Genomic DNA, 14,953 nt, shown 5'->3' with positions numbered 1-14,953 from the left:
ACCATTCCTAATCACATTTTTTTAATGCAAATTTTTTTTTGACAAGGCCACATTTTTTCGATGGATCAACTATGGTCCCGTTGGAACGAGCTGTCAAGTACAAGGGGATGATGGAAAAAGAGGAATCACAAATCCGTATAAATAATTTCAAGATTTTTCAGGTGTAAACCGAAAACGCGATCTAAAATAAAATGGAAGAATAAGGCTTTTAACTGCTTATTTAATTGTCGGTGTACAGGACGCCACACTGTTTAATCATTTTCTGACGTACATTCAATTTTGCAGTCCAAACCCAGTCATTGAATTGGAAAAATAAAATTCGTTTTCAAATTTTCTTTTCTTGATTTGTGTGCACCTAAGTCGAAGACCAAGATTATTTACTTTTTGCTCTTTGGTCTGACAGTCTTGGTCTGACAGATTTGGTCTGTCAGTTTTATCATGGATTTTGGTCTGGTCTAGGCGAGGGATAGGACACAGCACCTTCCTGGTCAAGTAGGACCTTTTGTGTCAAGAAGGGCCGTGAAGTTATTTTTTCCAAATTGTATTAAAAATCCATTTTAAATCCTTTGCGGTCGTGCAAAGGATCTTTGTAGGGGGAGAGGGGGTAATATGCACCCCCTAAGGGAAAACTGTGATTTCTCAACAATTACAGCATTACTGTGGAAGAATTTTGTTCGATGTTCTAAAACAACTATTATTCTTCGTCATCCTATTAAAAAGGTCTTAATAAACCTTAAAATTGTTCGAAAATATCAAATTTTTAAAAACATTTTTGATTCATTTCAAACAACCATGCGGGGCAATATGCACCGCAACATTGGGGCAAAATGCACTACAACAACGGGGCAAAATGCACCACAACATGGGGCAAAATGCACTGGGTAAAATCAGTTTTCACTAGTCACCACTAGATGACACCGCTGTTTTTACTAAGGAGCTTCACAGCGGTGCATTTTGCCCCGACCACGCTTTTGCAGAAATTTTAATTAAAATGCATTTTTGATGTTTTGGACTCATCTATCTACAGAATAATGAAGATTATGGCAAAACTATTTACCTCAACACTTACAATATCAATAAATCCTTTTATATTGTCCAAAATCATAATGAAAGTGCAAAGAAAATTAGATGAAAACACAACATTTTAAAGTTTTGCAAATAACTTGAGCTGTTTTTATACTGCGATGCTCAAATTTTTCCAGCATGGTCTAGCAATGTTAAGCTTCCAATTTCTATGATTTTTCCCCGGAAAATTCTTCCAAATACTGAGAAAAGCAGGGGGTGCATTTTGCCCCGGGGGTGCATATTACCCCCTCTCCCCTTACTAAAAAAAAGCGGCTCGGTCAGTCCCGAAAATTCATTCTGCTGCTGGACGTCGACGCGAACACATCAGGAGCAGATGGCTTTGTGGCCCGGGAGCAGATGGCGTGGAGGCCCGGGAGCAGATGGCGTGGAGGCATGGACACGCCAAGACATGCCAGCCGGCATGAGCGGGAGTTGAATATTGGAACTGGCAACCACCTGGAGTGGCCGGAGGCCCCGGGGATGTTCCGATAAGGGGACATTTATGGAACCATAAGATTTGGGGCAATATGGGTATCAAGCTCTAGGGTTTGTGTGTTGTGTCTTTAACACATGGTTCAGAATGACTCTTTGTAATAAATTTTATTGTTTGCAAAATATTTCTTGAAAATTGTTCAATGCCGAAAATTTAACAGAGAATTGATGAAATGATTTCATATGAAAAAAGCGTTTGAAAAGTTTTTATTTTTATCAAACGTCAAAATGATTATTACTTACGTTTTGTCAAAGTAAAACCTATTTGGCATTTAAGACGTTTGAAGACGTATGAAATGTCATTTTTCCTTAACTCCTGACTAGGTTTTAACAAAGGTTTTATCAAGGCTTTGAGGATGTTGTAAAGCTTTGAACTCCTATGTAGGTTTTATAAATTACAAATAGGCCATGACAACCTTCTGCGGAGGTCCTTTAGGGTTTTGAGTAAGGTTTATCGAGGTTCTGGGGAGGATGTTACGACTTAGTGGTTTTAATGATGGTTTTGGCCGATAGGGTTTATAGCGGTTGTGACAGCTTTGATAAAGCCTGAAATGTTACTTGGGTATAATGAACATTACTGAACTTTTTTTTTTTTTGCAGTCAGAAAGCTTTTTCATCACTTCAGCAGGACAGGAAAAGTGAGAAGCCTTGAAAAAAGAGAAAATATCAATGTTATGCATTTATTCATTTTTCGGTGAAGTTTGTTGTTGCTTTTTGATCTTTCCTAGCATGTATCTTGTGGTGCGCCGTCAAATTGTACTTAACACTAAAACATTTACCACAAATTTCACACCGAAACTCAGCATTATCGGAGTGCACCGCGGAATGCCGTTTCAACTTGCATCTGAAAAAATAATCATTTTAGTTCTGCTTACATTTCTACACTTTAAACCAACTAACTTCCGGTGGAACTTTTTCCCGCAAACATCGCACGAAAACCGCGGCTCTTCCGTGTGGCTCTTCCGATGGATCAACCAATAGGCCGCCCCTTTTATCCGCTTCCCGCACACTTCGCAATCGAAGGTCTTGCTCATAGAGTTGTGCCGACTGCGGTGCTGCTGAAGGGCATGCTTGGAGTACAATTTTGCCCCACAGCCAGGAATATCGCACGTAAAAGGTTGCACTCCGGCGTGCCGGTTCTGGTGACCTTCGAAGGCCTTCTTCGACACCAATTCGCCACAGATGGGGCATACGGATCCGTCTTTTTTGCGGGAAGGTTGAGCTTCTTCTGTGGGTTCTTCGTCCTCCCCAAGTTCCGGTTCACACTTGACGTCCATCAACAAATCTTCCGTTTCTTGGTCAACTTGAGATTCGTTGCTCTTGAGCAGAGCTTTGACTTCATAGCAATGTTCCTGAACTAGATTTGCGGCCGTTTGGAACGTTTCTTCCGCATTTGAGCGTTCCCAGGTAGATGATCGTAAAGTTCTATAAGTTTCACTCTTCAAAAGATCGTTGGCTTGCTGACAAGCAGTTCGAAAGTCGATGATCAGGGCGACTAGGGCATTACAGTTTGAGCAGATATAGGTCATCGGATCAGCGCAAGAGGGCTGAAATCATAGAATTGACGAATAAAATATAAAATACAATTCAATGAATATTTCTCCCACCTCAACCGAAACTGCCTTTATTATGCGCTCTTCCAAGTTGGATTCCTCCGTGAATATGTCTTGCATGAAATCATTTTCGTATTCTCGTAGGCACAAACGGCATGGTATTAAACAAGATTCACTATCACCAATAATTAGTTCCGAACTCATTATTCTACAACAAAAAAAAGTTGTTCGTTGAACACGATTGACCAGTTCAAATTTATATTTTCCAGTTGTTTACCAACAAAGGAGTCGCAACTGTCAAAAATACTGCCAGTGATAGGAAAATGGCGTTTGTCGAGGTGTTTATAATGTTTATGCCTTCCTCACCTCAACGAGGTAAGGCTATAAAATCACTCGAATATGTACTAAACTTCTTAATTTGACCTCCTTGACCCACCTTCACGTATTCATATCGACTCAGCACCAATTTCTGAGCAAATGTATGTGTGTTTGTAGCATGCCACTTCGGTTGACGCCCCGGCGAGGAACATCCCGGAATTAGCCCAATTACATCCGTAGTGCTGTTAGATCATCTTGGTCAAAACAGCATGGCTCTGGTTCCTTGCAAGTGTCCTATTTTCTAACCTCCACGTTGGCTTGGTTTAGTCATCATGGTGACAAGGTGTAACCTAGCTGGTGGTCTGTGGAAACGACTCGTAAACCTTTGACCAGCGAGGGTCAGAGTAGAGACGGCTAGAAGAAAGGGTCGCGTCAATGTGGGAAGGGGAAGTAATTTGTGATTGTAGACGGTATTGTTTTGATTCGCAGTATGTTGAGTCAACTGCTGTGGATGTACCTGAGCATCGCAGAACGGGGTTTCTCTTAATTTTATTTTATTTTCAACTACCATCTATCTCCACTTCTTCATTGATTCTTCTATTTATTATACATAATTTCATTTTGATTTTACTAACTTTTGATTCGCTTATCTCTCAATGCTTTTCCACTCCACTCAATGCTTTTCTCTCTTAAAAATAAACTTTTCCTTAACGTACTAGTGGGGAACCATACCCTCTTCAGCCTATTGAAGAATTCGACGACATTTTTTCCGCTAGGTTCGCTGTTGTTCCAGCGGTGTTCGGAATGACAGCCCCCATACATTTTGAGCAGTTTTAAGGGAAAAACTGCGTTTATAATGAAAAATCAAACATTTTCAGAAAAGTGGGGTATTGCAAAGTGTGGCAATTTCGCTAACGATCATAATGCGTGGTGAATTGTAGCGATTAATTTTGACTGGTATTTTATTTAGATGATTTTTCTAAAAAGATGATCGATATTTTGGATAACTTGAGTTATATGTTGCAAAAGTTAAAAGTAATAATCAAATGTAATGTAAAAGTGTTTAAACATTACTTTTCTTCCTGTTTGACCAAAATATTGATCTTAAAAAAAGCTGTTTGGTGATTTTTTTGGAATTTTTTGGAAAAAATCGAACAACTGGTCATTTTTTTAGAAAATTATTGTAATTATGCTGTAATATGATTCTAATAGTTTGTTTTATCAATAAAACACACATGAGGAGCATTATCAATCAATTAAATCTTATTTAAATCAATTTTTCAAAAGAGCTTTTTGGTAAATTCGAGGAAAAAGCATGAAAAATCAACTTAGCCCCTATGATTTATACATCATTCGATTCGTTTTTGCAATTGCCACATTTTACAATAACTCTCATCGATGTTAAAAAATATTTGAATGAAATAAAAATCAAAAACTGCAAAAAATTAATATTTCCAAGCACGCTGTCATTCCGAACATCGTCGCGTAGTGCTTCTACTCGCCACCAGGATGCGTGCACGTTTCTATCGAATCACTCAATTGAGAGATTCGACAGAAACGTGCACGCATCCTGGTGGCGAGTAGAAGCACTACGCAACGATGTTTGAAATGACAGCGTGCTTGGAAATATAATTTTTTTTTGCAGTTTTTGATTTTTATTTCCTTCAAATATTTTTTAACGTCGATGAAAGTTATTGCAAAGTGTGGCAATCGCATAAACGAATCGAATGATGTATAAATCATAGGGGCTGAGTTAATTTTTCATGTTTTTTCCTCAAATTTACCAAAAGATCTTTTGAAAAATTGATTTGTGTGTATTATTGATAGAACAAACTATAAGAGTCATGTTACAGTATAATTACAATAAATTTCTCAAAAAATTGCTAGTCATTCGAATTTTTCCAAAAAATTCCAAAAAATCACCAAAATGCATTTTTGAGGTCAATATTTTGGTCAAACGGGAAGAAAAGTAAAGTTTACACACTTTTACATAATATTTCATCATTACTTTTAACTTTTGCAACATTTAACTCAAGTTATCCAAAATATCGATCATCTTTTTAGAAAAATCGTTTAAATAAAATACCAGTCACAATTAATCACTATAAATCACCACGCATTATGATCGTTAGCGAAATTGCCACACTTTGCAATACCCCACTTTTCTGAAAATGCTTGATTTTTCATTATAAACGCGATTTTTCCCTAAAAACTGCTCAAACTGTATTGAGAGATTCGACAGAAACGTGCACGCATCCTGGTGGCGAGTAGAAGCACTACGCAACGATGTTCGGAATGACAGCGTGCTTGGAAATATTATTTTTTTTGCAGTTTTTGATTTTTATTTCCTTCAAATATTTTTTTAACGTCGATGAAAGTTATTGTAAAGTGTGGCAATCGCATAAACGAATCGAATGATGTATAAATCATAGGGGCTGAGTTAATTTTTCATGTTTTTTCCTCAAATTTAACAAAAAGATCTTTTGAAAAATTGATTTAAATAAGATTTATTTGATTGATAATGCTCCTTATGTGTGTATTATTGATAGAACAAACTATAAGAGTCATATTACAGCATAATTACAATAATTTTCTTAAAAAATTGCTAGTTATTCGAATTTTTCCAAAAATTTCCAAAAAATCACCAAAATGCATTTTTGAGGTCAATATTTTTGTCAAACGAGAAGAAAAGTAAAGTTTAAACACTTTTACATAATATTTCATCATTACTTTTAACTTTTGCAACATTTAACTCAAGTTATCCAAAATATCGATCATCTTTTTAGAAAAATCGTTTAAATAAAATACCAGTCACAATTAATCACTACAAATCACCACGCATTATGATCGTTAGCGAAATTGCCACACTTTGCAATACCCCACTTTTCTGAAAATGCTTGATTTTTCATTATAAACGCGATTTTTCCCAAAAAACTGCTCAAACTGTATGGGGGCTGTCATTCCGAACACCGCTGGAACAACAGCGAACCTAGCGGAAAAAACGTCGTCGAATTCTTCAATAGGGGGCTGTCATTCCGAACACCGCTGGAACAACAGCGAACCTAGCGGAAAAAACGTCGTCGAATTCTATTTTCAGCCTATCAGCTCTTTGATCATGAATTACAGCTTTCATAAAGTGAAATTTCAGCTAAATTTAAACAGTCTCTACAGCAGAATCCGATTGTCTGCTTTGATAATAAACCCTTTTAATATATTAAGTGGTTACATACATGTAAATCGTCAAAAATGTCAGAGGTTGGTATGATCACACATTCGAACTATTTTTTAAATCTTTTTGCAGGGCATTAACATAAATTTTTATCTACTAACAAAATAAATATGAAGACATTTGGACGTACCATTACCGAGATATAGCTATTTTAAGTTTGCAGTTTCAAGAAACGGGTGCCACGATATCTCAACACTGCTTTGATCAAATTGCCTCAAAATTTTGGTAAAGACTCGTTGAATCGGTCCTGTGTGCATGACGAAGGTCGATTTTCAAAAACTTAAATTTTAAAAAGATAAAAATATTTTGATGTTTTTCATATAAAAAATAGGCGGTTTTTGATTTTTGTATTTTTTTAAAAAAGCAAAATTTCAAAATCGGGCTTCGTCATGCACACCGGATATGTCTTGGGAGTCTTCAACCCAAATTTCAGCCAATTTGGTCCATCCAATCTCGAGATAACGTGGCACCCGTAAATCAACTCGGTTTTTAGAGAAAAATGTTCACACAATTTGACAGTTCGGTAAAATTGTGAACTTAAATCGTCTCTTACTCAGTTCAGTCACGAAATGTTTTGATGAAACTTTCAGGAGTGATTGAAAATCATCATTTTAACGAATTTAGTGAATTTTCTGAAATATGAAATTTTGTGATTTTTTACATGTATGTAACCCCTTAATGAAAGTTGACAGGCACATTATAGATGGTTAGGCGCTTATACTTACATCAAACCCTACGCAATGTACCACCCCCGGCCGAGTTAAAATGCGTAACCGGAAAAGAAGGTGTGCATGCCTGGCACGAACACTCAAAGCGTGTTGCTCGTACTGACTCAGAGCAAGGGTGAGATGTAGGTGTAAGGGCAGTGCGTGTTTGTCGGGAACCTGGTGCATAAGATCGGTCAAGGCCCGTTCTTACGCTGAAAACTGCGAATTGCGAATTTTTTATCAATTGTATACTTTACAATTACGAAAAGACGACTGTTTAGTACCGGGCCAAAATGACGTTCTGAAAAGATGAACTTTTCTCAACTCAAATGAGTGTTATATACAGTACCCTTTTTGAAGCGGATAAAAAGTCCATTTAATCACTTTAGTAGGATAAAAAAGTAAAAAGTTTCATTTCGGAGTTGCAAGAAGTTCTTTTCGTTGCATAAATCGAATTTTTCCGCACTCGTCGTATTCCTCATGCGGCTTATGGCCTATCTACAATCACTTAGCTTAGAAAATTTCGCTTAGCTTAGGAATTTGAATCAATGGAAATGAATCTGAGTTTCTACAATGGAAAAGTAATCAAATTAGAAACTGACGTTTGGTTTGGAAAATTTCAAAATCTACGGTAAGTTGACGTTTCCATATCAAAGGTAAACAAACAACTGCATAGCAACGTATATCAGCCCAGCAAGTTTTCTAAGTTGATTGTGGATGACGAACGTAAGTTGCAGACTTTCCTAAGTAACTACTTTACTTAGATGTTCTAAGCTAAGTGATTGTAGATAGGCCATTATTCTTAAAATACAGTAGTTGTTCGGTATATTCTCAACACCCGCCCCACCCTCAACCTCCCCCCCCCCGTGTACAATCACTAAACCGCTCGATACCTTAAAAAAGCAAACAAACGTCAAAAAATAAAAACAAACCAAAATGATAGGGGTCAAAGGATGCAACAAGCAGGTGTAATAAACGAAATTTTTTTTGTTGTTTTTGTGAAATTCCAAGTCATGGTTCAAGAAAACATGAAGAATTGGCTCTAAACTTAAATTTAGATAACTTTTATTTTTATATTTCACTAAGAAAATATAATGCGTTGGTGGTCCCCTCGACATTTTCCGTTCAGCCCAGTTAGCGAGCAGCATTCGGTAACTAGGCTACGTTCTCATCCCAGTTACCGAACAAGTACTGTACTACTTAGGATAGGCTACTATTGAAGAAAAAATGTGCGCGTAGTCTTGAAGTTTCGCTTTTTTGCATTTGCTTATTTTTCGTTAAAGTTTCTGTTTGTCATTGCTTTTTGATCTTTCCTAGCATGTAACTTGTAGTGCGCCGTCAAGTTGTGCTTAATGGTAAAATATTTGCCGCAAATTTCACACTGAAACTCTGCAATTCCGGAGTGCACCGTGGAGTGCTGTTTCAGCTTGTATCTGTAAAAATAGTAATTTCATTTTAATTTAGCTTTAATTCAACCGTTTTTACGAACTCACTTCCGGTGGAACTTTTTCCCGCAAATATCGCACGAAAACCGCGGCTCTTCCGTGTGGCTCTTCCGATGGATCAACCAATAGGCCGCGCTCTTGATCCGCTTGCCGCACACTCCACAGTCGTAGAACTTGCTCGCAGACTTGTGCCGACTGCGGTGCTGCCGCAGGGCAAGCTGGGAGTACAACTTTGCCCCGCAGCCTGGAATATCGCACGTGAAAGGTTGCACCCCGGCGTGCCGGTTCTGGTGGCCTTCGAGGGTCTCCAGCGACACCATCTCGCCGCAAATGGGGCACATGATCTTTTCACGGCCTCGCTTTCCGCATGTAAGTCGAGCTGCTATGGAAGATTCTTCCGGCGAAGAGGGAGATTCGTCGTCTTGCTCGAGATATTGTGGTGTTTCCGGTTCACACTCGACGTCCTCCAGGAAATTTTGTGTGGCTTCGCCAACGTGACATTTGTTGCTCTTCAGTAGAGCTTTGACTTCATAGCGATGTTCTTGAACTAGGTTGGCAGCTCGGCGGAACGTTTCTTCCGCATTTGGGCGTTCCCAGGTAGAAGATCGTACAGTTCTATAAGTTTCGCTTTTTAAAAGATCGTTGGCTTGTCGACAAGCAGTTCGAAAGTCGATGATCAGGGCGACTAGGGCGTTACAGTTTGAGCAAATGTGGGTCATTGGATCAGCGCGAGAGGGCTGAAATCATAGACTTGGCAAATAAAACATAAAATACAATTCATTCAATGTTACTCTCACCTCAACCGAAACTGCCTTTATTACGCGCTCTTCCAAGTTGGATTCCTCCGTGAAGATGTCTTGCATGAAATCATTTTTGTATTCTCGTAGGCACAAACGGCATGGTTTTAAACAAGATTCAGTATCACCAATAATTAGTTCCGAACTCATTGTTTTACAACTAATGTTGTTTATTAGTAACAATCAAACTCGACCAGTTTGTTATCCGACTTGTTTTTATTTAGCATTAAGCAGTTGTTTACCAACAAAAAGGTATCAACTGTCAAAGCCGCTGCCAGTGGTAAGAAAATTGCGTCTATCGTCAAGCTATCGAGGTTCTTAAAAAGAGAGATTTGATTTCAGCAATTCTCTAGCTTTTCGCAATTGGGTCCTAAAATGAAGCTTAGATTGGTGATGTTATTGTTTACAGCGATAATGCTTATTTTTCTGAGTACAATAACCATTTGTACGACCACAAAGAGTTTAAAATGGTTTTTTAAATCAATTTTGAAAAATTAACTTAGCGGTCCTTCTTGACAGAAAAGGTCCTACTTGACAGCTCGTTCCAAGGGGACCATAGTTGATCCATCGAAAAAATGTTGTCTTGTCAAAAAAAAATTTTGCATTAAAATGAAAAAAAGTGATCAGAAATGGTTTTTAATCGTGTTTTTTACCGTTGTACATAAAAATTGACATAAGGCTTTAGTACCCAATTATTTTCTCGATTTCGTTTTTTTTTTGTTTTTTTCTGTTGGTCACAAGCAAACATCACTTTGCTCCTTCTACTTTTTCTAGGATTCGAATAAAAAGTTTCTGTATTAATCGAATCTACGGAAAAGTTCAGAAAGAGGTTCCGAAATGGATTTTGAATGACTGAAAGCCGGAACATAACCTAAAATCAGCATATAATAGCATTGGTGTCTACCCGTAGATGCTACTTCATTATTGACCAGAAGCCCCCAAAATTGCTCCGTGGACCACAGATGAACATGCTGATCAATACCGACGCCGGCCACGACCAGTGGTAAGACACGGGGAAGTGGATGGGAATGTTATTCCGATACTTGAGTGATGGAGACCGCTAAATCGGCTGCGTCTCCGACAAAGTATCACATAAGTTTTGAGGGGTCAGTAAGATGGGTATGAGGTCAGGATTCACTGTAGTATGTGATGTGACTTTAAGCAATTTGTTTATCGGTTGAAATTTTAAAAAAATCTTAGGCAGCCGGCTGCGGAAAGATAAATAATTGATTGATTAAAAAGTTTTTTAATCGAACGCGTGCCAACCGAGCAGTAGTGCTATGGGATGGAGTTATCAGTATATTTTTACTGTTTGTACCATTTAAAAACGCGAACAAATTTCAAAAATAGTAAATAAAATACGCTATACTGTTCATAAAAGGGATAGTTTGATGAGTTAATACTTAAACTGCCAGTTGAAATAAATTATTACAATCAAAGAATTTGAACTAAAAGAGAACAGGACACCGCGAACTAAACCGGCGGCGTGCCTTCCGATCAAAGATGATAAAAGAAGGGCTTATGAAAAATAAAACATCAAACAATAGGGTCCGAAAAACACGATGCAGAGCAACCGCGAGGTCCCGCTACTAACAATTGAATCTTAACTATACAACGAAGCTATACAACGAAAATTTGGAAAGAGATGGAAATGCAAAAAAACGAGTCTGGACCTCCTCGTGGCCAGCGCACTAAGGGTCTATCCTAAGTGTCAGCGTTTCGATACATTATTCTATAGAAAAGTCTTTTTCACCGTGAAAATTTAACACATTTGAAAAAATAATGCAAAAATTACCCGACGCCGTGCCTTCTGATCAACGATGATATAGGAAGTGCTTTTAAAATCGTAAAACAATTAATGCCATAATTAAAGCATAAAAAACACCAATCACCGAAAAATACGCTAGAAACACGAATAATCCTGCAAGGCGTGCGCGCGCTGCTTCAAATCAACTCCGTAACTATTTTATCTTTTTTTTTTATAAAATAAAAACAGAAACCAAAATTTCTTAAATGGCTTTTAAAAACACTGTTTTTATTCATTGTTCTCACCTAATCTACATCAAATCAAATTTCTTGTTCTCATAGAAACACTTGTTAAACTTTGCCACGTTATCCTTGTAAGGCGTTCCCCTAACCTGCTGGCCGATGCAAATCTCGACCACGTCGACCATTTCCTGCTTGTTGAAGGTGTTTCCGCTCTGCAGAAAGAAGCCCTCGATCGGCTGCGAATGATAGACTCCCTCCGCGTCCAGCGCTCCAACCTTTTTTCCCATGCAGGCGAGAAAGTCCTGCAATTATTAGGTTAATGCTTACAGTTTGTTCAAGGTCACGAATTGTGTTCTTACGATGTCCTGATCGCTGAAAGTCGTTAATTTAGTTTTCAAAGCTCTCGCGAGTAAATTCGAATCGCTTGGAATGTTCAGCTCTTTGAAGCAATCTTTGGCGAATCCGTTGATGGTTTCCATTTGCTGTTGGTTTAGTTTTGCCTGTTCAGATTATTCAAGCGTAATTATATTTTTTTTGTATACATGCAATATTACACTTACAAAACAACAAACAAAACAAAATTGAGCAAATTGCGAGGAGCTTCATTTCGAAACACTTGATTGGCTCGGAATTCTTTACAAAAACTGACTGTCTCCTGGAAGATGTGATGTGAAAGAAAAAAATGCATTTTGTTATCAATGACCTTTTCAACTTTTCGGAACAGGTTGTATAATTAAATAGAATAACCAAAAAAAAAAACAAATGTAGTCTTGCAAGTTTTGAGTGAGTGATGCAAAATTTTAGCGTTTTTCACCGTAGCATAATTCCACCACCCCTTCGATCTGCTACCTTTCATAGGTGTTGCGTTTATGGAAGAGTTTCTTCACCAAATTTATTTTTATTAAAAAGAGCAGATATTTTCTCCGGTACTAGTATTTGTGCCATCCTAAATCCCGAAAAATGTGATGGATTTTATTTCAATATTTTGATATTAAAACAGTATGTTTTCAATCTTTTTTTTTGTATTTAACGCATTGGCCAACTTCCGCGTCCAAGCTGTACCGATTCTTACGGTACGCCACCGCCCAAGTAACCGCGAAGCACTAAATAGCAGCATTAAATCAGCATTATATTGGCATTTAATACCAGCAAATAATGCTTCAAAACATTTAATCAGCACTTTTCCCTTGAGAAATATTTCAAGTGGCGCACAGTGTTGCCGATTCAATGCTTCGCCGAAAGCTCGAACAAAAACAAACTGCTTTATCGACGTCAAGGCAGGGGAAAAAAAGAACAGCTGCTCCACTCACACTTGGTGGTGGGCCTCCTTTGTTTTTTTTTTCTCCTGTTGCGTTTCATGTGTGAGTGTGACACTTTGATGTTATTCTTACATTTTTCTCGTCGATCTCCAGGATGCGCGCCAGCCAACTGATGTATTCGGAATTGAGTGTTTGTTTTGAAAGTTTTAATCAATGTGGTTGATGCATCGAACATTAACTAAGACTTTCATTCTGCTGTTTCGAGTTTCCGTTGTGATTTCGTTGGACGGAAATTATCGATTATCACTCAGCAAATTGCGGCCAGCCAGTCAAGGGCAGTACAATTACGGGTTAAAAGGGACAAGCACTGGCTAACGGCTAACGGGAACTGCTTTTCCGAGGAGTGCTTGGTTCACGGTTGGCAAAATTTCACAAAGTGTATCAGACTTCCGGAAAGCAGCTGTTTGCTTGTGAGAAAAGTCATTCAATTTACCAGAGAATATTTGATAATGTCCTTTGTGCTATGGGAATATGTTTTGAAAAATGTGACTTAATTACAGGCTGCGTTTTTGTACAAAAAAAAAAACACTTCAATCAGAGGGAATTGAAACCAGTTCACGCAAAAATGAAACTGATGAACACTGGGAGAACTGCGCCTTAGCCCGTACGCTTACTAGAACGGTATGACGGGAAAAGGATTAAAGTCAATAAGAGCGCGCCTGGATGAAATGTTTCCCGTATCGATGGGTTACTTTGTTGATAAACATCAAATGCTTTGAAGCACATTTTCAAGGTCGTAAATGGTGATTTAATGCCAGTTGTAATGCTGCAAAGTTTTGGTACTTTGAAGCATTCGCAAAGCTTATTTACTACTTCAAAACATTCGAGTGCTGATTTAGTACTGAATAAATACTTCAATTTAGTGCTTGTGGTTACTTGGGCATGGCCTTGTCCTTTCCGAAAACCAACTTTCCCCCCGACCTCGTCCGGCACCGGCACCACCCACCTTCCGCTACTGCTGTATTGGCTCACAAAAGTGTCCGCGTCCGACTCCTGGCTGTGGCCGTGTCCGGATTTGATTCGCTTCGTGGACAACTCACTCACCACCGGCACTACCAAAATGTTTGTTTACATTTTGGACTTTGGCGTGCACGGTTACACGAGACCGACAAAATGAAAGAAATTGTACGACCAGCAACTTTCTCCAACATTCACAACAACAACTTTTGACAGTTGTAAAATTTGCTGTCTTTCGAACACTATTGTGTGCAATATTGCATCTTAGATGACGAAAAATTGCACCTTCCGTCGAAACAATTAACATTTAAAGAGTAAAATGTGTCAGGCTAAATTTTCAGTAGCAATTCGTCTAAAACAGATGTAAAATTGCACATTCCTTTTATAAACATTCCATTTTAAAGCTTCCATTTTTACATTATTTTTTGCTGTGCAGTGGACTTAAAAGTTAAAACTTTTAAATCAGTTAGCAATGAGATTTTTAAAAACTGTAGCAGTAATAGTTTTCATATTAAAAACAAGAAAAAAGCTTTTAATGTTGCAAATTTCGACCACCTTTTATTTCAACAGCAAGTTACTTTTGCCATTACAGTAATATTATTTTGTGTGTGTGTCTACTAATGATCAATTTCATACGCCTTATACTAGTTGGCCAGTTTGTAAAGCAATGGCGAAAGAAATGTGGCGATCTGCCTCTCAGCTATCAATAATACCTCTAGGTAGAGAGCCTATATGGCTCTCTAGCTCGTAGTGCAGTGGTACACAAATGGACTCTCATGCAAAGAGCTTCGGTTCGTATTTCGGTGGAAGCAATCACAAATTTAGAGAAGCGAGATTTATTTCAAAATATTCTAAAACATTTGAATAATTTACTGTTTACATAAGCTTAAACTTCTTGTTCGCGAAGAAACACTTGGTAGCTTCGGCCACGTTTTCCTTCAAGGTCGTCCCCTTGGGGTCACCGTAGCACAAATCCACAACCTCATCGACTTGCTGCCTGTCAAAGGTGTTGCTCTTGAGGAAGATTTCCTTCACCAACTGGGCGTTGTACCTTCCCTCCTTGTCCAGGACATTGTATTTTC

At 38.2% G+C, this 14,953-nt stretch overlaps 2 protein-coding genes across 4 annotated transcripts; both read right to left on the bottom strand.

Moving 5' to 3' along the window:
• Nucleotides 1–2,221: 2,221 nt before the first annotated feature.
• On the bottom strand, nt 2,222–9,881 carry LOC6047984 (zinc finger protein 471). 3 transcript variants are annotated; one of them, XM_038249083.1, is made up of 3 exons: nt 9,607–9,881; nt 8,858–9,546; nt 2,222–2,401 (listed from the first exon to the last, which is right to left on the bottom strand). In XM_038249083.1, exons 1-3 carry the CDS (start codon nt 9,754–9,756, stop codon nt 2,242–2,244), a joined length of 999 nt encoding a protein of 332 aa, XP_038105011.1. In that variant the 5' UTR covers nt 9,757–9,881; the 3' UTR covers nt 2,222–2,241. The 3 variants fall into 3 exon arrangements, with proteins under 3 accessions (XP_038105011.1, XP_038105012.1, XP_038105010.1); XM_038249084.1 differs by lacking the exons at nt 8,858–9,546; nt 9,607–9,881 and adding exons at nt 2,458–3,104; nt 3,165–3,447; XM_038249082.1 differs by lacking the exon at nt 2,222–2,401 and adding an exon at nt 8,401–8,797 and having other exon boundaries at nt 9,607–9,864.
• A 1,752-nt stretch (nt 9,882–11,633) lies between these two features.
• On the bottom strand, nt 11,634–12,249 carry LOC119765334. The gene is made up of 3 exons (XM_038248982.1): nt 12,156–12,249; nt 11,955–12,095; nt 11,634–11,897 (listed from the first exon to the last, which is right to left on the bottom strand). The coding sequence occupies exons 2-3, from the start codon at nt 12,072–12,074 to the stop codon at nt 11,664–11,666; spliced, it is 354 nt and encodes a 117-aa protein (XP_038104910.1). The 5' UTR covers nt 12,075–12,095; nt 12,156–12,249; the 3' UTR covers nt 11,634–11,663.
• Between the last annotated feature and the right edge of the window lie 2,704 nt (nt 12,250–14,953).

The sequence above is a fragment of the Culex quinquefasciatus genome, chromosome 1 (assembly GCF_015732765.1).
Source record: "Culex quinquefasciatus strain JHB chromosome 1, VPISU_Cqui_1.0_pri_paternal, whole genome shotgun sequence".
Taxonomy (NCBI): Eukaryota; Metazoa; Arthropoda; class Insecta; order Diptera; family Culicidae; genus Culex; species Culex quinquefasciatus.
Note: the sequence above shows the minus strand (reverse complement) of the source record. Positions and strands in the feature narration are given on the sequence as shown.